The sequence below is a fragment of the Cherax quadricarinatus genome, chromosome 91, assembly GCF_038502225.1.
Source record: "Cherax quadricarinatus isolate ZL_2023a chromosome 91, ASM3850222v1, whole genome shotgun sequence".
NCBI lineage: Eukaryota > Metazoa > Arthropoda > Malacostraca > Decapoda > Parastacidae > Cherax > Cherax quadricarinatus.
This window is the reverse complement of record NC_091382.1, coordinates 2,500,135-2,522,514: the sequence shown is the minus strand read 5'-3', so window position 1 is coordinate 2,522,514 and position 22,380 is coordinate 2,500,135. Positions and strand designations below refer to the sequence as shown.

Sequence of the window (22,380 nt, the reverse complement as noted above, 5' to 3'; positions counted from 1 at the left end):
GAATTTATTCCATTGTGCAGTCTGAAACTGAGTGTGGAAAGGTAGTGAAGGACATGTCAATCTTTTCTGAGAAGAACGAGAAGGTGGAGAAGTATCATCAGCAGGTAATTGTCGTTGGCGTTTAGGCGTGGGATCAGAGTTGGTCCGACGTGGAACGGGTCGGCGATTCGAAAATTGCCGCACCGTAGAGGGAGAGGCCGGAAGCATAGTCAGAGGAAAGCGAAGGTCTGATAAATCGAAGGAGTCAGTCGAGGCCTCAGTACCTGAAGCGGGTGAGGAAACAGCACCGGCAAGAGGTACAGAGGCATGAGGAGTGTCCGAAGAGTGGTCCAAAGACGAGGCGGGGTCAGAACGGGGTGCGGTATCAAGAAAGGGCCCGGGGGTAGCAGGTTCATGGACTAGGGCTGCCATGGTTAGGTTACTTCTTTCTTTTTTGTTTTTAAGAAAAAAAAAAGAAAGAAAATAAAATAAAAATAAAAATAAAAAAAAGAAAAAAAGGGGGGACTGGGGAGGGATAGTTCCTAGGAGGAATGAAAGGGCCAGAAATCTCCCTCCACGCCCAAGAGGACCTCAGCACCGCAAGTAGCGCAGATGCAGCATGGAACCCGTGCCATACCCTACCCATCATGCCAGTAAACCGGCAATCCGGGATAGCAACCTCACATCTGCCGAGCTACCTCGGTGGACAAAAGAGAGGGCGGCCAGAAATCCGCCACAAAGCATACCTCCTTCAGCCACCACCCCCGGAATCCGAAAGGTGGCTTCCAGAGATACACCCGTCACCCGAGAGACACCCAAAGCCACCCTCCGGGATACCGGAGAGGGATCGGGACATCCCCAGGCAATCCAGATTCCACGGCAAACTACGCCACCGCCAAGAACCTCAACGGAATGGGATGGACCCCGGTACCCTTTCCCCTACCTAGGAACTAGTGTGCCTGTGGGAGAAAAAAAAAAAAAAAAAAAAAGGCCAAAAAGGAAGGGCAAAAGGGAGGGGTAGGGAGGAGGAGGAAAGGAAAAAGGGGAGGATGGGGAGGAGGAGGAAAGGAAAAAGGGGAGGATGGAGAGAAGGAGGAGGAAAGGAAAAAGGGGAGGATGGGGAGGAGGAGGAAAGGAAAAAGGGGAGGATGGGATAGGGAACGGGGGATTGGGGGGTAATTAGGTTCGGTCTGAGGAAGGAGACTGACAGGTCTAATTCCTCAGACCAAGAGCCTCTTCACCATGCCAAGGAGCCCCCCTTGAAGAGGTGTAATTTCCATTATAGTCTACAAAGTGGAGGCCAAAATTTTTTTTTTTTTTTTTTTTTTTTTTAAAGTCTGGTAGATCAGGACTGGGGAACCATGCAGATGAAGTACAAAGCAGGAAATACCCAGGACACCAAGTAAATACAATGAAAGTTCGTTTTAGATACTGTGCACTTGACTTTAGATATAAAAAAGAAAAAAAAATTTGAAGTTGGCACAATAAAATCCTTAAGTGTAACAAATTCTTTATTTCATCTATGGACAGTAACTTGATAAAATAAAATACACTGGATAACAATATTGTATCATCTTCCTGTACAGATAATCCGCTGCTTTCATTCATTTCCAAGTCCCTTTGATTAGTCGAGCTGCAACCAACTGGAATTAAATATTTTTGATCTGAAAACACAGGTTTTTTTGTTATTTACCATAAACAAAAGAAACGTACAAGGTTACTTGTAAGACACTAAGGGTGTTACTCTAAGGCCATTGTTATACATTACTTCACTTACTAGATAGATTACTCTATCAACATTGACTTCAGTGGTTCGATATAAATTACCCGTTACCAATGTATTAAGTATTGGTAACATTACTCGTAAGTGCAACTGAGCAGTCTATTGGTGGTATATAGAAGCAAGCACAGACATTTATTAAAAGGGGGAGTCAAACAAAAGTAAGATGTGCTCGGTCATTTCATGACTTTTTGTAGTTACATAAACAGAGCAATGCTCATGGTACTCAGTCTTCTTATTATTGTTTGCCTCTGATTTTTTCCCTAGGATGCAACCCATAAAACCTGAATTTTATCCAGGTATTTTTTTGCGAGGCTGTATAACGAAACTTGCCTTTACGTCTTGTGTTTCTCAGAGAACTTGACTAATAACCTGTCAGTTGTGTGCCAAATGCTCTGACCTCTGAGCTACAAGTCAATTTGTAAATTAAGGAGGTTAAGAGCAAGTGAGTTTCAGTTGACTGAAATAATATTCACATTTCTGAACAAAGGTATGAAGTTTTTTTCATCGGACTCCCCCCTGTGTTTAAGGTTCTAGTGTGCTTTTGGTGGAATTCTTTAGTTATAAAGAAGACAAGAAGTCCACCTCTGCTACTAGTTTTCCAACACTGGGGACATTACTTGTTTTTCTGCATGAAATGCTATACATTTATTAGACAAACTGTAGTGATATATGATCTTGTTTCTACAGGTGGGAATTCTTATAACACTGGACATACACTGACACAAACAGTAATCTAAAATACTGTGGGAACTGAGCACAGTACTTATCTAAAATGGCTTAAGTAGTACAGGTGAAGAGATACAACCTTTTATCTTAATCTTTCAAATCATGTGCCACAAGCACATTATATTATTGGTCAAAATCCATGTTGGATTTTCAAAAAAAAAAAAAAAAAAAAAAAAAAAATAATAAATACTACAGTATATCAATAATAGGATTGAAAAAAAAAATGGCTATTAACTTCAAAATATTAAGGTTTTAGAGATTTCCAGCACATAAAACTTTGGGTTTAAAGTATACATAAGGAAGCATTAAAGAATATATTAACCTTTATCTAAAAATATGATTCAAATTGCATTACAGCTTCCATAGTGTTTCCCTGCCCTAAGAACAAATGACAAATTTGGTACTTTGACAGCTAGAGTGCACCTGCTGCATGTTTTTGCCTAACTGAGTATCTATACATGATGTTAAAGCTGCAGTTTGTGGACTAGCAAGGCATATCAGAGGTAGTGAGGCTAGACGAACACCAGAGGCCCCTTTCCCTTCAACATGGCTTATGCATTTACTCAATATTATCACTATTTTGTGGCTCAGTCTTTTTACTATAAATTACTATATCTAGTTTGCTACAAACATAAGCTCTACTGATGCAAATTATGCAGGGGTGCTTACTGGGACTGACATTTGAGTATGACACTGCTCAAAAGTTACATTTTATGGATGCAGTGTACACAATAATCTTTTGATACATGGATGATAAACACTATTCTTCTAGGATTAATATGGAAGCCATTAAAAATCTATGACCAGGGTAAAAGGCAAGATAATATTTTAAGCTTACAGACTTGTTTTACATTAAATGACAAGCAGGTAAACACTGGATATGCTACAGGAAACGAACAATATTCCTCATTGGAACAACTTTCCTATATAAATGACCTTTGTGACTTGCCGAGCATAAGCTGCCATAGGACGCGACCTAAAAATGAACCAGTTACACATACATCATAGGAACCATAACAAGTGGTGTGTTTTGCCCATAAACACACTACAGTTACCAACAGTTGGAAATATTGATATTGAGTTCCTGTGAGTGCGACAAGTAGACCGCAAGTCACTTTAAGCACTGCTACTAATAAAATTGCTCCGAGCATAAAAGAAAACAGCCTCAAAAACTCATCCCTTGTACACCCTAGATTAATAAAAAAAAAAAAAAGAGCAAAACAGGTTACAAGCACTGAACATGAGTTGCACTTGTTTTAAGAGAAAAATATACAATTACAGAAAAGTATTTCCTCGACAAAGCAGAGAAATAATTAGTAAAATATAACCTTTATACCCAGAACAACCTGCGAGGTATATTGCAGTAGCAGTACTCAAAGCCACTCATACACGTTGTGAATTATCACCTTAATCTTATTGTTTTTGAAATAATCAATACTATATCATGAATAATCAAAACATTACAAATAGAGAAATCTTACACAAAAAAGCTCATCAGCAGTAAGCTAATAATTTTCTAGTTTTATGTACAAATGTTACAAGCTAAGCAGTATATAGCCCCTCCAGACAAGGCTACCAGAGGCCACCACAATGAAAAAAAAATACGAGGACAGTAGGTTAGGGCGGCACTTTGCTATCTAATCACAAAGCCAAAAGTACACATCTTATACTTCTTACTGGCTTGCATCAGTATCACTGGTAACTTTATCTATCAGTTTTATTTTGCTTCTTTACATTATGTACAAAATTATCTATCCTGTACCAGGATAGTGCAAAGCAATGATGTAACATGCTTGCAGGCTGGCAGTGCTAAACATATAATAATAATTAATAATTAATAATAAAACCTTTGACAATGCCTTGTGTTGAAGGGGTATCAATAGAGTTCTGGGCCTAAGATATGCTGGCTGTACATGCAACCAAGAAAGAACAATAAAATCAACAATTTTGAATGGACCTGAAAGGTACCTGAAACAACCTGTAGTGAGAACAGAAAAGCCAGCACTAGGGACCATAAATGGGTGCCATCAACTCTTACATTAATGTTCACTGGCCAATTATTGCAGATCTTGGTACATAGTGTCAAAAAAAATGATGCAATCAGCACTGAAATGATGATTGATGAAATCTTAATAATGCGATTGAAAACAAACCACAGAACAGGTGGGATCTGAACCCATGGTAAGAGTTGTAAAACTCCCGACCAGTAAGCCACTGGGCCAGCTGACTACAAGAAGATTTATCCATCTAGTTGGACCAGTCTTATTGTGGTTTATGCACTGGTCTAGAATTTTACAACTAGCTCACCACTGCTTCAAACCCCCACCCGTTACGTGGTTCGAAATCATGTTGCACAAGGTATAATAGTTTGAGTATCAACCATTAAATAAGAAGTCAACGGCACTGGAACGGACCTAAATGGAATTGTCTGGAATAGGTAGCTACCTGCCTGCCAGACCCTTTACACAAGGGAAACTGTTAAGCTGGGAATGTACAGTAATACAGTACAGTCAGGCACCAAAAGTTCAGATCGATCTGGGCCTGAGATGTTCTCAACTTGTGATCATCCTGCCTAACCACTTGTCAAACAGCTAAGGGAAAATTTCCAGCGATAATTTTCAAGACAAAACAGTACAGTACAAAGTAAACGCCACCATATCAATGTCAGAGAACCAAAACAAGCTTTCTAAATTCCTGATATATCAGTCTGAACTTTTGATGCTTGACTGTATCCTAGCACAGCATGAAAATAAATGGGAATACATCTATGAAAATAAACCGTGCACCTTTACTTGGAAGAAACAAGTATGAAAAAAGCTACATCACTTAATGATGTTATTCTTTGGATTTCACTTACAGACTGGATTATGTAAGTACCACATGGACGGTTGTGACATTTGCAAGTACACTCATGGGTAAATCTAAAGTGGTGAGTGTTATCTCCTAGGATGAATCTTGGAATAAACTGAGTAAATGTGGGCACCCGGGACATCTGAGATAGCTGTGTGTGACTTATGCCTGTATTATGGAGGGCATGTGTGCATACAAGCACCTTTCATGACAAACTGTATGTATATAATATATATATACATTTTTTTTCAACAAACTAGCCATATCTATGGGGAAATGGAGCAGAATTCCTCCTATGTAAGCCATGCGTGTCGTAAGAGTCGACTAAAATGCCAGGAGCAAGTAACCCCTTCTCCTGAATAAATTATTAAATTTAAAAAGAAAAATTTTCATTTTTCTTTTTAGGTCACCCTGCCTCAGTGGGATATGGGCTGGTTTGATGAAAAATATATATGTATACATATATATTATATGCATACATACATTCATACATACACATACATACAAGGCAAACCATATACATGGTCAAGGCTAAATATTATATATTACTCTGGTAATGTAAAAGACAACATAAGAGGCATCTTGAGATGAGTATAGGTTACATTCAACATCAACCACCAGGCATATTTTGAAGACTTGGCCACTCGAAGCATTCACACAAAAGTAAATACAGTGGACCCCCGCATAACGATTACCTCCGAATGCGACCAATTATGTAAGTATATTTATGTAAGTGCGTTTGTATGTGTATGTTTGGGGGTCTGAAATGGACTAATCTACTTCACAATATTTCTTATGGGAACAAATTCGACCAGTACTGGCACCTGAACATACTTCTGGAGTGAAAAAATATCGTTAACCGGGGGTCCACTGTACACATTTCCTTCATGTCTAGTTGAAGTGGCTAGTGTAGCCATATACATTCAGGTCCCATCACTCAACCCTCCAAGGCTTACAATGTCAGACATCCATGTTGGCTGAGTACTTAGTGAGCACCAAGAGAAGAATACAAATTCACAATTCACCCATGCAGAGATAAACCTTTAGAAGACAGTTTGGTTTATACTGGACCATTATTAAGTCGCAAGTAGAGGAGGGCCCTGCATATACAGCACCTTTTTGGTGTTCCATATTTTCGTTGGCTTTAAACTGAGCCACTGCTCATTATATTCCACCAGCCAGTGATGTTCATTGGTGGGTGGAACAACGGCTTAATTTGAAACCAACGACAACGTGGAATACCAAAAAGGTGCTGTATATGCAGGGCCCTCCTTATGAAGATAACAGTCCAGGATGGACCCAGTCGATCTAGTTTCATCTCAATGTTGTGGATAAGTTGTGAACTGTTCCTGCCACGATTTTGTGACTTTCTCAAAGGATGCCAGTATGCAACAGAAAGGGCCTGTAATAATGTCACTTGTAATACTACAACAGTGTGCAAAGAGATGGTGGTTTAGCATACAAAGATGCATGGCAATAAAATCTGTTTTACTATGAAGGATTCTGAGCACTGTGAATATTGGTTTCAGTGCTGGTGTCACAAGTGTCACCACTCATGGTCATCTCTCTGCCGCTCTCTCCACCGCTGACCAGTTTGTTGGTTTGCACTTCAACGTGGCTCAGCTCCTAGAATAATAAATTTTTTGTATATATAATTTAGAGCATTATACTGTACAGTGGCAACATCCAAAACATATTTTATTATTTTTTTGTTAACACGTTGGCAGTTTCCCATCGAGGCAGAGTGACCCATAAAAGAAGAAACATTTTCATTATCGCTCTCTTGGCAGGAGACCTATCTATCTCTTGGCAGGAGACCTATCTATCTCTTGGCAGGAGACCTATCTATCTCTTGGCAGGAGACCTATCTATCTCTTGGCAGGAGACCTATCTATCTCTTGGCAGGAGACCTATCTCTTGGCAGGAGACCTATCTATCTCTTGGCAGGAGACCTATCTCTTGGCAGGAGACCTATCTCTTGGCAGGAGACCTATCTCTTGGCAGGAGACCTATCTCTTGGCAGGAGACCTATCTCTTGGCAGGAGACCTATCTCTTGGCAGGAGACCTATCTCTTGGCAGGAGGTGCTGTTTCCAGCACTGACTGGCGGCAGGTGCTCAAAATATATACACCTGGCCTTCCTTACCCAAGATATCTATTAGCAAAGCTAAGAAAATTCTTAAATAAATTAGGTAAATTAAGTCATCCCTTATGTAAATTTTAGCAATATTAGATTAGATTACCATGTTTTAAAAAGTTGAATATAAAAAACTTCAAATACAATATTTTATGGCATCGAAGATGCTATTTTTTCCCCAAAATAAGTCTCAAATTTACCCAGCATCTATGAGGTCAAAGTATCTTTTCCAAAATTTAGCCAGACTGAGGGGACGTCCTTGACACCAGAGCATCTTGTCTGCTGTAAATTATACTATTTTCTTGTAGGGAAAGATAAAAAATATCTACCATATCATCTTAAGACTCCATGGGGAAGTGGAGAAGAATCCTTCCTCCCTAAGCCATGTGTCGTAAGAGGTGACTAAAATCCCGGGAGCAATGAGCTAATAACCCCTTCTCCTGTATAAATTACTAAATGTAAAAAAGGAAAATTTTGAAAGTGCTTCTTCTCTTTCAGGTCAGCCTGCCTCAACAGGAGACGGCCAAAGTGTTAAAAAAAAAATCACTGGAACATTATCAGGCGCCCTTCCCCAGGAATGGTTAGCGTGCTAGGCACATTTCTCCCGTCAAAACTATCATAGAAATATAATGAAAGAAACCCCACTATAGTATTTAAAAATAGAACCATTTATTATGGATGTGGTCATATGATTACAATGTTCATGTACTATATTAAGCATAACTGGAATATGTAACAGTGGTGCAGTACCCACATAAAAAATAATTATGTTGGAAAGGGTCCAAAGAGGAAGAAATGGTTATCAATGTTAAAAAATGTAATTTATAACGATAGACTGAAAACACTAAAGACGTCTATGTTGGCTGACAGCAAGAAGAGATAAGATAACCACACAAAGATTTTAAAAGAGTGATTAGATAAAGAGGATTTCATTATACAGTACCAGCAACAGGAATTTACGATCTATGGTTGTAAATAGAGAAAAAAAAGTGGAAATGAAGGGATACTAGAAAAAACAAATAGTGGGGGCTATGAGGAACAAACTAAAAGAGGTTATAACCAGTGGAAATATTATGAAAAATATATAACCCAATCTATGTTCGTGAACACCACAAGCATAGATCTGCTCCCGTAGCTACAGATACTCTAGGTAGATGTCAGAATATTACACATTTGCAGTCTCGACACAAAACACGATTTAGATTACCATGGGGAATTAGACGTACCTCAAGAGTGCGAGCATAGGGGTTGGTTATGGTTCGGATTATTTCTGGGCGTGGGTTTTGATAGCCTGAGAATGGCTGTCGGTCGTTTTCGCATCCATCATCCAGCTCTCTGAAATAGATTGTTTGATGTAATGACAAGAGAACAGAGTGCTTAAAACATTAACAGCAGTGAAGATAAACAATGACTTCAAATGATTAATATCATAAGGCTAAGCTATATCTCTTAAATAACACATTAGGATGTACCTTTATTTTTGATATACACCTCTGAAAAGTTTCCAGAGGTTTTCTACTCTCCGAGCCCAGCCATGGGCCAGGCTCATCTGGATACGTATATAAAAAATATTAAACAATGGGTCATGTGGTATTCAGAAATATTTCCTGTACAATAATACTGCCTAAAAATTTAGAAATTTTTAAAAATAAACAATGTGAGGTACTATTCAACTACAAATGAAATCCTGATGAATATTACACGAAAAAACTTTTTCTAAAAGTCGATTACCAAAATTTGATGCAACGACAAACACGTACACAAAGCTACGATACCTCAGTGTAGTAACATCCCACTAGGGAGCTCTTTATTGCTAGTGAAAGGCTCTTGATCCAGGGAACTGACTAGTGACAAAGAATTAAAGGGCAAAATACCCCGACGAAAATAATATGCAAATCCCCCCACACACAGGAGAATAAAACTTAGGACAATGTTTCGGTTTTACCTGGATCATTAACTAGTCACACACGAGTGTGAAGGGAAGGGGCCTCTTCCCTTCACACTTGTGGGACTGGTTAGTGATCTAAGTAGGACTGAAATATCATTAGCTTCAGTCTCCTGCACTCACCTATTTGTGGTTGCAGGGGTCGAGTCATAGCTCTGGCCCCTCTTCATTGACTGCTGTGTGCGGGTATCAGTGACAAAAACGCACCACCAGGGAAGACTTACCTACACCGCTTATCTTTATCTTTCTGCATGAAGACATAGACGGCGAAGAGGACAACGAAGACCAGGACACAAGCCACAGTGGCTCCACCAGCGATAGACGCTGTCTCCAGCAACACTTTCTCCCTCGCTGGAAGGTAAGAGCCATCCAGATCCTTAAACTCACACCGCTGTCCCATAAATCCCTCAGCGCACCTGCGGAAAAAAATTAAACTATAGTATATACAATGTCATGCGTGCTGTAAGAGGCGACTAAAATGCCGGGAGCAAGGGGCTAGTAACCCCCTTCTCCTGTATAAATTACTAAATATAAAAACTTTCGTTTTTCTTTTTAGGTCACCCTGCCTTGAAAAAATATACAACGTAGTCAAGTTAACCAATTACATAATACCACAGTACAATAAATAATGTTAATGTCTGTTAATCTTCAGATCCGTTCAAAATGTGTTTGAAAGGTGTTGTACGATCACACTGGCTTGAGCACCTACCCATGAAACTAACCTGAAGAGACAAACACATCCATATGGACGTTAAAAATGGATACATCATAACTATACTGCTACCCTGTTCTATATAACAGTTACACACTCCATCACAAAGGATGGGATTCATACATGGTGAAATCTGTCAGCCTGAGCTGGAAGACATTCCAGTAGAGCTGGAGTTACTATCACTTGGGAACTGTCATCTCTCTCAGGACAGCATATCGCTCCCAGGGGAGCGATATGCAAGCGCATGGCGGGAGGATGTGGTGTGCTAGCGCACAGGGGTGTGTGCTCTGCGTCCATAAAGTGCGCTGTGCGCGCATATATTAATCTGGTAAGTGTTGTGTGGGGGGAATGGGAGGTTGTGAGGAAGGGGAGGTGGTTCCACGAATCTAGTGCTCGTCGTTACTAGGGAAAATAAACATTAAATATGGGACATGTGCAACACCTGGTTATCAGATAGGTTTCGCCCGTTAGAGAGCATCAATTATTTTAATAAAAAACCTCTCCCGGATGGCGAAACGTCTATCGAAGAGTCCCAAGTGTTTCATACGAGTTCCATTCATCAATTTGTCAGCATATATCTTTGCTCTAATTATAAAAAAATGCGGTGGTGTGACATTCCAAAATCAGCGGCCGACAAGGTACATGAAACTATATAATGACAGGAAATTTGAATATTACGTAAGTACTGATCCAGCATCTGTGGTCAGAGTTGGCTGCTGTCACTAGTTTTCAACTATCTGCTAATACAGTCACTTTTAAATCATGCTTACCTTGCCTAGTATCAAACATGTTTGTTACGAACGGGAGTGCATGCAGGCAATGCGACCACGAGAGGTAAAACACAGGGAGATAAATCTAGTGTGCAGGGAGAAGTGGTGGTGATAATGGCAGCATCCTCCCGGACATGGGGCGGGGACTACAATCCAACAAGAGGAAGGAAATACCAGGTGTGTCTCCATTCACACGGACTCCCTCCACTCCTCCCTATACTCAATGAAACATGGAGTATGTGTACGGGAGGTGGGTATCTCCAGCATGAGTATACCGCTCCAGCATCAATACCCAAGCACTGGGTGTATGTTAGGTATATTTTTTGGTATCACCTTGAAGGTTGGAGGTGTGTAGTATAATATAGGTGGAGGGGACATCATCCCCACGGAAAGCTTAGAGAAAACAAAGACCCTGGCAGCTAGGTCAAGTGTTAAAATGGTTTTTAGCAAGGTTTCCAAATATTTTATACTGCCAAGCGAAACTATGGTGTTGACACTGGCTAAATAAAAGATATAAAATTAGAAATATTTCGGGTTGCCAATATAGTAAACCTTGTGTAAGTGTGCCGTTTACGTTTGTGTTGAACTTCTCCTAGCACTGTTTTTAAGCGTGTTGCAAGACGAAGGTAGTAGTGGCAGCCATCGCGAAATAGTTTGCCACTGTTACCACCATAGTTGTATAGATCAAGAGAGGTGATAAAAGCACCAGCGGAGTGTGTGTGTGTTTGTGTTTGTGTGTGTGGGGGATACCTCTTCCCCCCCCCCCATGTGTCAGACTGGACACACAGCCCAAGTGTGATACAGCGAGCATCTGGACTATGACCCCACGAACAACTAGGGCATGTCGGCAACCCACCCAATCATGGATGGATGGAGGACTTAAGCTGATTCCCATTAGCCAAGGATGTCTAAACTAGTTGTAAAAACGCAAATCTCTAAACTACGTTCATCCTGCAAATTAATGCAAGAAGGCAAATATGAAATACGTACGTTTCTGCAATTGCAAATGCACAATTAGGTAATTAATATATGAAATAATATACACGTTTTGTATTATGTTTTACTGGGTGATAAGAGTGATTAGTGTAATTTACTCTGATAGCGTCCTTCAGCGATTATTAATCTTCGTGTCTGACGAAAAAAATATGATTATAATCATAAGTATAATTTTTAATGGGGTGGAGGGGAAAATCAGCGGAAGGCTTCGGTCAGATGACCAAAAGCTCCAGCTGTGGGAGTCATCGTATGACTAACACCCGCGTTCAGGAAACCCTTGTCCTGTTTCCTGACAAACTGTACCTAATCTAACATTAGTGGTGGTGTCTTCGCTGCATTAGTAGTTGGTTAATCACCGAGTTATTATCTGGCACCCACACCAGTTTCCTGACGAAGAAAACATCATCTTTCCACCCGAGTGTGTCTTAGTAGACGGTGCAAAATACCCCCAATGAAGAGCAAAGGTGAAGAGAGTACACTGAGGAAAAACTCAATAAATGTGAAGGAACCAAGACTTTTCGACGTCCTTCCTTCATACAGACTCCTGACTGTCTTCAAGAAGGAACTGGGCAAGTGTCTCAAATTAGTCCCTGATCAACCAGGCTGTGGTGCTTCGTGTGCTAGCACTTCAAATAGCAGAGTTTAGTTTTCTATAATTTAAGCAATGGTAGAGGTTTAACTACAAATAAACGAGTGGAAGAGTAAAACGTGTATATAAACCAATCAATATGTAGTGTTTACACTTAACTTATTATCAGATGGTCTCTGTTGACATACTGTTGGTATAGTCTACCATTGTATTAACAGAGTAAGAGCTGCCAGGACTGGGCTGTATGCTGTTACTACGGTGCTCTAATGTTCTCATGTGGTATGCTGGGTCAACCAGGCTGTGCCTGACATCGTTTTTAAGCCGGCAGTGCCCCGAGGGATTTCAGTGTCTACCCTGCTTTCCTATCCTCGACTCATACACCCAGATAATACAGAATAATTTTTAGTGTAGGTAGAAGTATTTGGCTGGTGTCATCAGACAGCCTCGGTGTGAATTTCAAAGTTATGTATTTTTGGTATGCCCATGTATTCCCTGGCTAACATACCGTCTACTTGACCACTATTAGACTTAGATCCACTATTCTTACGTTCCATGGAAATACAAAGGCAGGCTCAAGAGTTAGAGCTCAACCCTCTCAGAGAGGTGAGCAGCAGCAGTAGGGTTGTACTAGCCTCCTACCACAATAACATGTCACATAACATGTCACCTAACTTACTGTCGGTTATTCTACCAACATTAATACAATCTTACCATCATGTTAAGAGTACTGTGTAATATTAGAACACGGTGCTGTCACCTGCCGGATGTAAGTGAGTCTGCAGCTGGCTCTGGTCCGCCAGTGACCGTAACTCAGTTGTGGCTAGCCAGCCATACCCTTCAAATGAGGTTGTTGTATTACCTCTGAAGAATTCGTGCAAGCAGTTGCAGCTGTCTTTCCTTTGGGTTAAACTATGTATTCTCCAGGCGACATTTTTATTGTGGCAACGTTTCGCTCTCCAGGAGCTTTGTCAAGCCGTAATATTGTCGGTAATTCTACCAATATTACTGTAGTATCTAAAGGTAGCCAGCTGGTCTGAAGCAATAAGCTGGTTGAGTAGGCTCAAGGGAGCCTGGTCTCAGGGTGGGTTGCAAGGCTGCTTGGTTAATAAGGTTTGATGCCTATCTACTGCTCTGATCTCAGACTTGTATATTTTGAATTGTTGCAACCGGAAGTGTTGTTACTTGAGGAGACAAGAGGTGGCTCGTGGCTCATGTGGTAGCACCTTTCACTCACAACTGAGGCACCTGGGATCGATCCTGGCACGAGTAAAAACGCTAGACATACCTCTTAACATTATATTAGTTTTCTTATGAGGTTTCCAACGTCATTTTCTGTCGCTTGTGTAAAGAGTAATTTATTTTGGAGTATACCTGAGGGGTATTCCCGGGGACAACGCCCCCGCGGCCCAGTCTGTGACCAGGCCTCGTGATGTATCAGGACTTGATCAACCAGGCTGTCACTGCTGGCTACACGTAAACCAAAGTATGAACCACAGCCCGGCTGATCAGGTAGTATCACAATTCCTTCTTGAAGACAGCCAGGGGTCTACTGGTAATCCCCCTTATGTATGCTGGGAGGCAGTTCATCAGTCCTGTTTATACCCGCAATATACCTTAGAGAGTTTCGAGAATCTACTCTCTGAGCCCGGCCATGGGCCAGGCTCGTCTGGTGCTTGCCGTGATATGCCTGGCAGTAAGGTGGCCGCGAATAAGCAGGAAACGTTCAAATGTTCACGATTATCACTTAATGTTACGAGACTAGGACACGCAGGCAGACCTGTGACTTAAGCTTCGTTACTTGAGCAACTCCCACTCAGCAGGGGGGGGGAGGAATTTACTTATCCTATAGCTCAGTTAAATACCAATAGCCTGTCTAGATACAGAACCAGCTGCCCCAGCTGACCCCACACGGGTTTAGCGCTTCGTACAACAAGCCGAGGTCTGCGCCAAGGCGAGTGATCGAACGCGCCAACCAGTCCATTCACAAACCGGGAAATTCAGTCAAGCGCACCATTGTGCGAGCCCCTCCCCCCCCCTCTCTCTCTATACTCTCTCTATACTCTCTCTCTCTATACTCTCTCTCTCTATACTCTCTCTCCCTATACTCTCTCTCTCTATACTCTCTCTCTCTATACTCTCTCTCTCTATACTCTCTCTCTCTATACTCTCTCTCTCTATACTCTCTCTATACTCTCTCCTCTCTCTATCCCCTCTCCCTCCCATTTCCCTCTCTTTCCACTCTCCCTCCCTCTCTCCCTCTCCCGTCTCTCTCTCCCCCCGTCTCTCCCCTCTCCCTCTCTCCCATCCCTCTCTCCACTCTCTCTCACATCTTAGCACTGTCATCCTTCACAGCTGCTACTAGAATTTTTACGAGATACCTCTGATATACCTTTATAGAGTTCTGAGAGTTTTCCAATTCCAGTAGCCTGATCAACTAGGCTCTTACTGCTGGCAGCCCGCTGGACCATTAATTATGGACACAGGAAATCCGATTGGATGTATTAAGTGATAGAGCAAGTTTTTTGGTGGGCCTCAAAGGCCTGGTCAATTAGGCTATCCACTAGGCCTGGTCAATTAGGCTATCCACTAGGCCTGGTCAATTAGGCTATCCACTAGGCCTGGTCAATTAGGCTATCCACCAGGCCTGGTCAATTAGGCTATCCACCAGGCCTGGTCAATTAGGCTATCGTAATAAAGTTGGTAGAATTACCGACAATATGTAAAGTAAAAGGACACAAGTGCAACTAATGTGACATTTATTGTGGCAACGTTTCGCTCTCCAGGAGCTTTATCAAGCCATTACAAACAATACATGGACACAGAGGGTATATAAAGGCTCAGAGTGAGGTGCAATACTAGTGAGGTACCATTTCGATGTTCACTAGTGGTAGTAGTAGTAGTAGTGGTAGTGACAAAAGTAATACAATATGATAGAGCAATTAATTCGTACATGAGTAAAAGGATATAAAAGCTATTACTTGGGTAACATAAAAATAGGTTGGACAAATATAAACTGGAATGAGGCAGCTTGTTTCAGTGTTCACTCTCTGTGCTTTGTGTAGTATAACAGGAGAGACTATGTGATGGCACGGTTTACTGTTTTCAGGAGGATTCTTGCTAAGACTTCGGAGATGGTGAAGCTGCCGTTGTTTTGTTTAATTGTATTCGAAACAGCGATCAGTGCTGATTCAAGGCACTTGCGTGTGCGGAAATTAGTTTCTTTTATCACTAATTGGGCACTGATCGCTGTTTCGAATACAATTAAACAAAACAACGGCAGCTTCACCATCTCCGAAGTCTTAGCAAGAATCCTCCTGAAAACAGTAAACCGTGCCATCACATAATCTCTCCTGTTATACTACACAAAGCACAGAGAGTGAACACTGAAACAAGCTGCCTCATTCCAGTTTATATTTGTCCAACCTATTTTTATGTTACCCAAGTAATAGCTTTTATATCCTTTTACTCATGTACGAATTAATTGCTCTATCATATTGTATTACTTTTGTCACTACCACTACTACTACTACTACCACTAGTGAACATCGAAATGGTACCTCACTAGTATTCACCTCACTCTGAGCCTTTATATACCCTCTGTGTCCATGTATTGTTTGTAATGGCTTGATAAAGCTCCTGGAGAGCGAAACGTTGCCACAATAAATGTCACATTAGTTGCACTTGTGTCCTTTTACTTTACAATTAGGCTATCCACCAGGCCTGGTCAATTAGGCTATCCGCTAGGCCTGGTCAATTAGGCTATCCGCTAGGCCTGGTCAATTAGGCTATCCGCTAGGCCTGGTCAATTAGGCTATCCACTAGGCCTGGTCAATTAGGCTATCCCCTAGGCCTGGTCAATTAGGCTATCCCCTAGGCCTGGTCAATTAGGCTATCCCCTAGGCCTGGTCAATTAGGCTATCCCCTAGGCCTGGTCAATTAGGCTATCTCCTAGGCCTGGTCAATTAGGCTATCCCCTAGGCCTGGTCAATTAGGCTATCCCCTAGGCCTGGTCAATTAGGCTATCCACTAGGCCTGGTCAATTAGGCTATCCACTAGGCCTGGTCAATTAGGCTATCCACTAGGCCTGGTCAATTAGGCTATCCACTAGGCCTGGTCAATTAGGCTATCCACTAGGCCTGGTCAATTAAGCTATCCACTAGGCCTGGTCAATTAGGCTATCCACTAGGCCTGGTCAATTAGGCTATCCACTAGGCCTGGTCAATTAGGCAATCCACTAGGTATGGTCAATTGTTATCCACTAGGCCTGGTCAATTAGGCTATCCCCTAGGCCTGGTCAATTAGGCTATCCCCTAGGCCTGGTCAATTAGGCTATCCACTAGGCCTAGTCAATTAGGCTATCCACTAGGCCTGGTCAATTAGGCTATCCACTAGGCCTGGTCAATTAGGCTATCCACTAGGCCTGGTCAATTAAGCTATCCACTAGGCCTGGTCAATTAGGCTATCCACTAGGCCTGGTCAATTAGGCTATCCACTAGGCCTGGTCGATTAGGCTATCCACTAGGCCTGGTCAATTAGGTTATCCACTAGGCCTGGTCAATTAGGCTATCCACTAGGCCTGGTCAATTAGGCTATCCACTAGGCCTGGTCAATTAGGCTATCCACTAGGCCTGGTCAATTAGGCTATCCACTAGGCCTGGTCAATTAGGCTATCCACTAGGGCTAGTCAATTGGGCTATCCACTAGGCCTGGTCAATTAGGCTATCCACTAGGCCTGGTCAATTAGGCTATCCACTAGGCCCGGTCAATTAGGCTATCCACTAGGCCTGGTCAATTAGGCTATCCACTAGGCCTGGTCAATTAGGCTATCCACTAGGCCTGGTCAATTAGGCTCTCAGTAGTACAGCACCATGAACACTCCAGGTAGACCACAGGTAGACCACAGGTAGACCACATGTAGACCACAGGCAGACCACAGGCAGACCACAGGCAGACCACAGGCAGACCACAGGCAGACCACAGGCAGACCACAGGTAGACCACAGGCAGACCACAGGCAGACCACAGGTAGACCACAGGCAGACCACAGGTAGACCACAGGTAGACCACAGGCAGACCACAGGCAGACCACAGGCAGAAGACAGGTAGACCACAGGCAGACCACAGGCAGACCACAGGTAACATGGTGCCACCATCAACAGCGTAATTACATATGCACAATGGCAGGAAACCATAGTAAAGGTCCCTACCATTTACCTCGCTTCAATACAACGTATGCACTGCATGGTACTGCGCTAAACCAGCACGGGTCCTACATCGCCTGTCTCGGTAAAATGGTGCTCATCCACGATATATTTAACCGGCTTCTTTACCTTTGATAATTCCTAGTGTTCGTACTGGGCGCAGCCCGATCTTGGACCAGGCTTGTCCGGTCAACCAGGCTGTTACTGCTATGGTCCAGGACCAGGCTTGTCTGGTCAACCACGTTGTTACTGCTGGTGGTCCTGGACCAGGCCTGTCCGGTCAACCAGGCTGTTACTGCTATGGTCCAGGACCAGGCTTGTCTGGTCAACCAGGTTGTTACTGCTGGTGGTCCTGGACCAGGCTTGTCTGGTCAACCACGTTGTTACTGCTGGTGGTCCTGGACCAGGCCTGTCCGGTCAACCAGGCTGTTACTGCTGTGGTCCTGGACCAGGCCTGTCCGGTAAACCAGGCTGTTACTGCTATGGTCCAGGACCAGGCTTGTCTGGTCAACCAGGTTACTGCTGGTGGTCCTGGACCAGGCTTGTCCGGTCAACCAGGTTGTTACTGGTGGTGGTCCTGGACCAGGCTTGTCCGGTCAACCAGGTTGTTACTGCTGTGGTCCTGGACCAGGCTTGTCCGGTCAACCTGGTTGTTACTGCTGGTGGTCCTGGACCAGGCTTGTCCGGTCAACCAGGTTGTTACTGCTGGTGGTCCTGAACTAGGCTTGTCCGGTCAACCTGGCTGTTACTGCTGGTGGTCCTGAGCCAGGCTTGCCCGGTCAACCTGGCTGTTACTGCTGGTGGTCCTGGGCCAGGCTTGTCCGGCGTGTCTGGTCAACCAGGCTGTTGATTTAATTAAAGGCGAGTTTACCTGCCATTCCTTAGATTAAGCGCCCTTCATCAATAACAAGGCTCCCATTGAAGAGGGAGTGTTTATGGAGTAGAGGGAGTGATGGAGTACTGAGGGAGGGAGGAAGAAAAAGCGAGGTAGGATAGGTAGGGTGATGGAGTATAGAGGTGATGGAATAAAAGTAGGGTGATGGTGTACTGAGGGAGAGTAGTGGTAGTAGTGATGGAGGGGTGTAGAGGGAGAGTAGTGGTAGTAGTGATGGAGGGTTGTAGAGGGAGAGTAGTGGTAGTAGTGATGGTGGGGTGTAGAGGGAGAGTAGTGGTAGTAGTGATGGAGGGGTGTAGAGGTAGAGTAGTGGTAGTAGTGATGGAGGGGTGTAGAGGGAGAGTAGTGGTAGTAGTGATGGAGGGGTGTAGAGGGAGAGTAGTGGTAGTAGTGATGGAGGGGTGTAGAGGTAGAGTAGTGGTAGTAGTGATGGTGGGGTGTAGAGGGAGAGTAGTGGTAGTAGTGATAGAGGGGTGTAGAGGGAGAGTAGTGGTAGTAGTGATGGAGGGGTGTAGAGGTAGAGTAGTGGTAGTAGTGATGGAGGGGTGTAGAGGGAGAGTAGTGGTAGTAGTGATGGAGGGGTGTAGAGGGAGTAGTGATGGAGGGGTGTAGAGGGAGAGTAGTGGTAGTAGTGATGGAGGGGTGTAGAGGGAGTAGTGTTGGAGGGGTGTAGAGGGAGAGTAGTGGTAGTAGTGATGGAGGTGTGTAGAGGGAGAGTAGTGGTAGTAGTGATGGAGGGGTGTAGAGGTAGTGGTGGTAGTAGTAATGGAGGGGTGTAGAGGTAGTGGTGGTAGTAGTAATGGAGGGGTGTAGAGGTAGTAGTGATGGAGGGGTGTAGAGGTAGTAGTGATGGAGGGGTGTAGAGGTAGTGGTGGTAGTAGTAATGGAGGGGTGTAGTGGTAGTAGTGATGGAGGTGTGTAGAGGGAGAGTAGTGGTAGTAGTGATGGAGGGGTGTAGAGGGAGAGTAGTGGTAGTAGTGATGGAGGTGTGTAGAGGGAGTAGTGGTAGTAGTGATGGAGGGGTGTAGAGGTAGTGGTGGTAGTAGTAATGGAGGGGTGTAGAGGTAGTGGTGGTAGTAGTAATGGAGGGGTGTAGTGGTAGTAGTGATGGAGGGGTGTAGAGGGAGAGTAGTGGTAGTAGTAATGGAGGGGTGTAGAGGGAGAGTAGTGGTAGTAGTGATGGAGGGGTGTAGTGGTAGTAGTGATGGAGGGGTGTAGAGGGAGAGTAGTGGTAGTAGTGATGGAGGGGTGTAGAGGGAGTAGTGGTAGTAGTGATGGAGGGGTGTAGAGGGAGTAGTGGTAGTAGTGATGGAGGGGTGTAGAGGGAGTAGTGGTAGTAGTGATGGAGGGGTGTAGTGGTAGTAGTGATGGAGGGGTGTAGTGGTAGTAGTGATAGAGGGGTGTAGAGGGAGAGTAGTGGTAGTAGTGATAGTAGTGAGTGGAGGGATGGAGGGGTGTCGAGGTAGAGTAGTGGTAGTAGTGATGGAGGGGTGTAGTGGTAGTAGTGATAGAGGGGTGTAGAGGGAGAGTAGTGGTAGTAGTAATGGAGGGGTGTAGAGGGAGCAGTGGTAGTAGTGATGGAGGGGTGTAGAGGGAGCAGTGGTAGTAGTGATGGAGGGGTGTAGAGGGAGCAGTGGTAGTAGTGATGGAGGGGTGTAGAGGGAGTAGTGGTAGTAGTGATGGAGGGGTGTAGAGGGAGAGTAGTGGTAGTAGTGATGGAGGGGTGTAGAGGGAGAGTAGTAGTAGTGATGTAGAGGGGTGTATGAGGGGTGTAGAGTAGTGGTAGTAGTGATGGAGGGGTGTAGAGGGATAGTAGTGGTAGTAGTGATGGAGGGGTGTAGAGGGAGAGTAGTGGTAGTAGTGATGGAGGGGTGTAGAGGGAGTAGTGGTAGTAGTGATGGAGGGGTGTAGAGGGAGAGTAGTGGTAGTAGTGATGGAGGGGTGTAGAGGGAGAGTAGTGGTAGTAGTGATGGAGGGGTGTAGAGGGAGAGTAGTGGTAGTAGTGATGGAGGGGTGTAGAGGGAGAGTAGTGGTAGTAGTGATGGAGGGGTGTAGAGGGAGAGTAGTGGTAGTAGTGATGGAGGGGTGTAGAGGGAGAGTAGTGGTAGTAGTGATGGAGGGGTGTAGAGGGAGAGTAGTGGTAGTAGTGATGGAGGGGTGTAGAGGGAGAGTAGTGGTAGTAGTGATGGAGGGGTGTAGAGGGAGAGTAGTGGTAGTAGTGATGGAGGGGGGTAGAGGTAGAGTATTGGTAGTAGTGATGGAGGGGTGTAGAGGTAGTAGTGATGGAGGGGAGTAGAGGGAGAGTAGTGGTAGTAGTGATGGAGGGGTGTAGAGGGAGAGTAGTGGTAGTAGTGATGGAGGGGTGTAGAGGGAGAGTAGTGGTAGTAGTGATGGAGGGGTGTAGAGGTAGTAGTGATGGAGGGGTGTAGAGGGAGTAGTGGTAGTGGAGGGGTGTAGTGGTAGTAGTGATGGAGGGGTGTAGTGGTAGTAGTGATGGAGGGGTGTAGAGGGAGTAGTGGTAGTAGTGATGGAGGGGTGTAGAGGGAGTAGTGGTAGTAGTGATGGAGGGGTGTAGAGGGAGAGTAGTGGTAGTAGTGATGGAGGGGTGTAGAGGGAGTAGTGGTAGTAGTGATGGAGGGGTGTAGAGGGAGAAGTGGTGGAGGGGTAGTGATGGAGGGTAGTGTAGAGGGGAGTAGTGGTAGTAGTGTGGAGGGGTGTAGAGGGAGAGTAGTGGTAGTAGTGATGGAGGGGTGTAGAGGGAGAGTAGTGATTGAGGGGTGTAGAGGGAGTAGTGGTAGTAGTGATGGAGGGGTGTAGAGGGAGAGTAGTGGTAGTAGTGATGGAGGGGTGTAGAGGGAGAGTAGTGGTAGTAGTGATGGAGGGGTGTAGAGGGAGAGTAGTGGTAGTAGTGATGGAGGGGTGTAGAGGGAGAGTAGTGGTAGTAGTGATGGAGGGGTGTAGAGGGAGTAGTGGTAGTAGTGATGGAGGGGTGTAGAGGGAGTAGTGATGGAGGGGTGTAGAGGGAGAGTAGTGGTAGTAGTGATGGAGGGGTGTAGAGGTAGTAGTGATGGAGGGGTGTAGAGGGAGTAGTGGTAGTAGTGATGGAGGGGTGTAGAGGTAGAGTAGTGGTAGTAGTGATGGAGGGGTGTAGAGGTAGTAGTGATGGAGGGGTGTAGAGGGAGTAGTGGTAGTAGTGATGGAGGGGTGTAGAGGGAGAGTAGTGGTAGTACTGATGGAGGAGTGTAGAGGTAGAGTAGTGGTAGTAGTGATGGAGGGGTGTAGAGGTAGTAGTGATGGAGGGGTGTAGAGGGAGTAGTGGTAGTAGTGATGGAGGGGTGTAGAGGGAGTAGTGGTAGTAGTGATGGAGGGGTGTAGAGGTAGTAGTGATGGAGGGGTGTAGAGGGAGTAGTGGTAGTAGTGATGGAGGGGTGTAGAGGTAGAGTAGTGATGGAGGGGTGTAGTGGTAACAGTGATGGAGGGGTGTAGAGGTAGTGGTGGTAGTGTTGTCACACGCCAGTACCAGGAAACACACCACTTCCTCTACGATGCTCTAGTGATCTACACCCAAGAAACCAGAGCTACCCTCCCATACCCCTCCCTACAAACCTAATTACTGAGTTACTAAAACCTCTTGTAGATTCAAACAATGAGGCTGGTTATGTAAAAACACCAACAGGCGATGGAAGATGCAAATCAACCACGGGGGGGAAGTTGAGTGATAGCTCTAGGCCTCTCGTGTTGGAATCAACACATCAGGAGCTTGCAATGTTACAGAGAGGAGAATGTCCAAGCAGATACG

At 44.2% G+C, this 22,380-nt stretch overlaps 1 protein-coding gene across 3 annotated transcripts in view; it reads right to left on the bottom strand.

The window, feature by feature from the left end:
- Nucleotides 1–1,477: 1,477 nt before the first annotated feature.
- The window catches only part of LOC128704887 (uncharacterized), a 179,646-nt gene continuing 158,743 nt past the window's right edge, over nucleotides 1,478–22,380 (bottom strand). For all 3 annotated transcript variants that reach the window (XM_070104321.1, XM_070104322.1, XM_053800091.2), the window contains exons 4-6: nucleotides 9,644–9,835; nucleotides 8,701–8,809; nucleotides 1,478–6,964 (exon numbers count right to left, since the gene is read on the bottom strand). In XM_070104321.1, coding sequence (XP_069960422.1) covers nucleotides 6,830–6,964; nucleotides 8,701–8,809; nucleotides 9,644–9,835 — 436 coding nt within the window. In that variant the 3' untranslated portion in view covers nucleotides 1,478–6,829. The remainder of the gene's footprint in view (nucleotides 6,965–8,700; nucleotides 8,810–9,643; nucleotides 9,836–22,380) is intronic.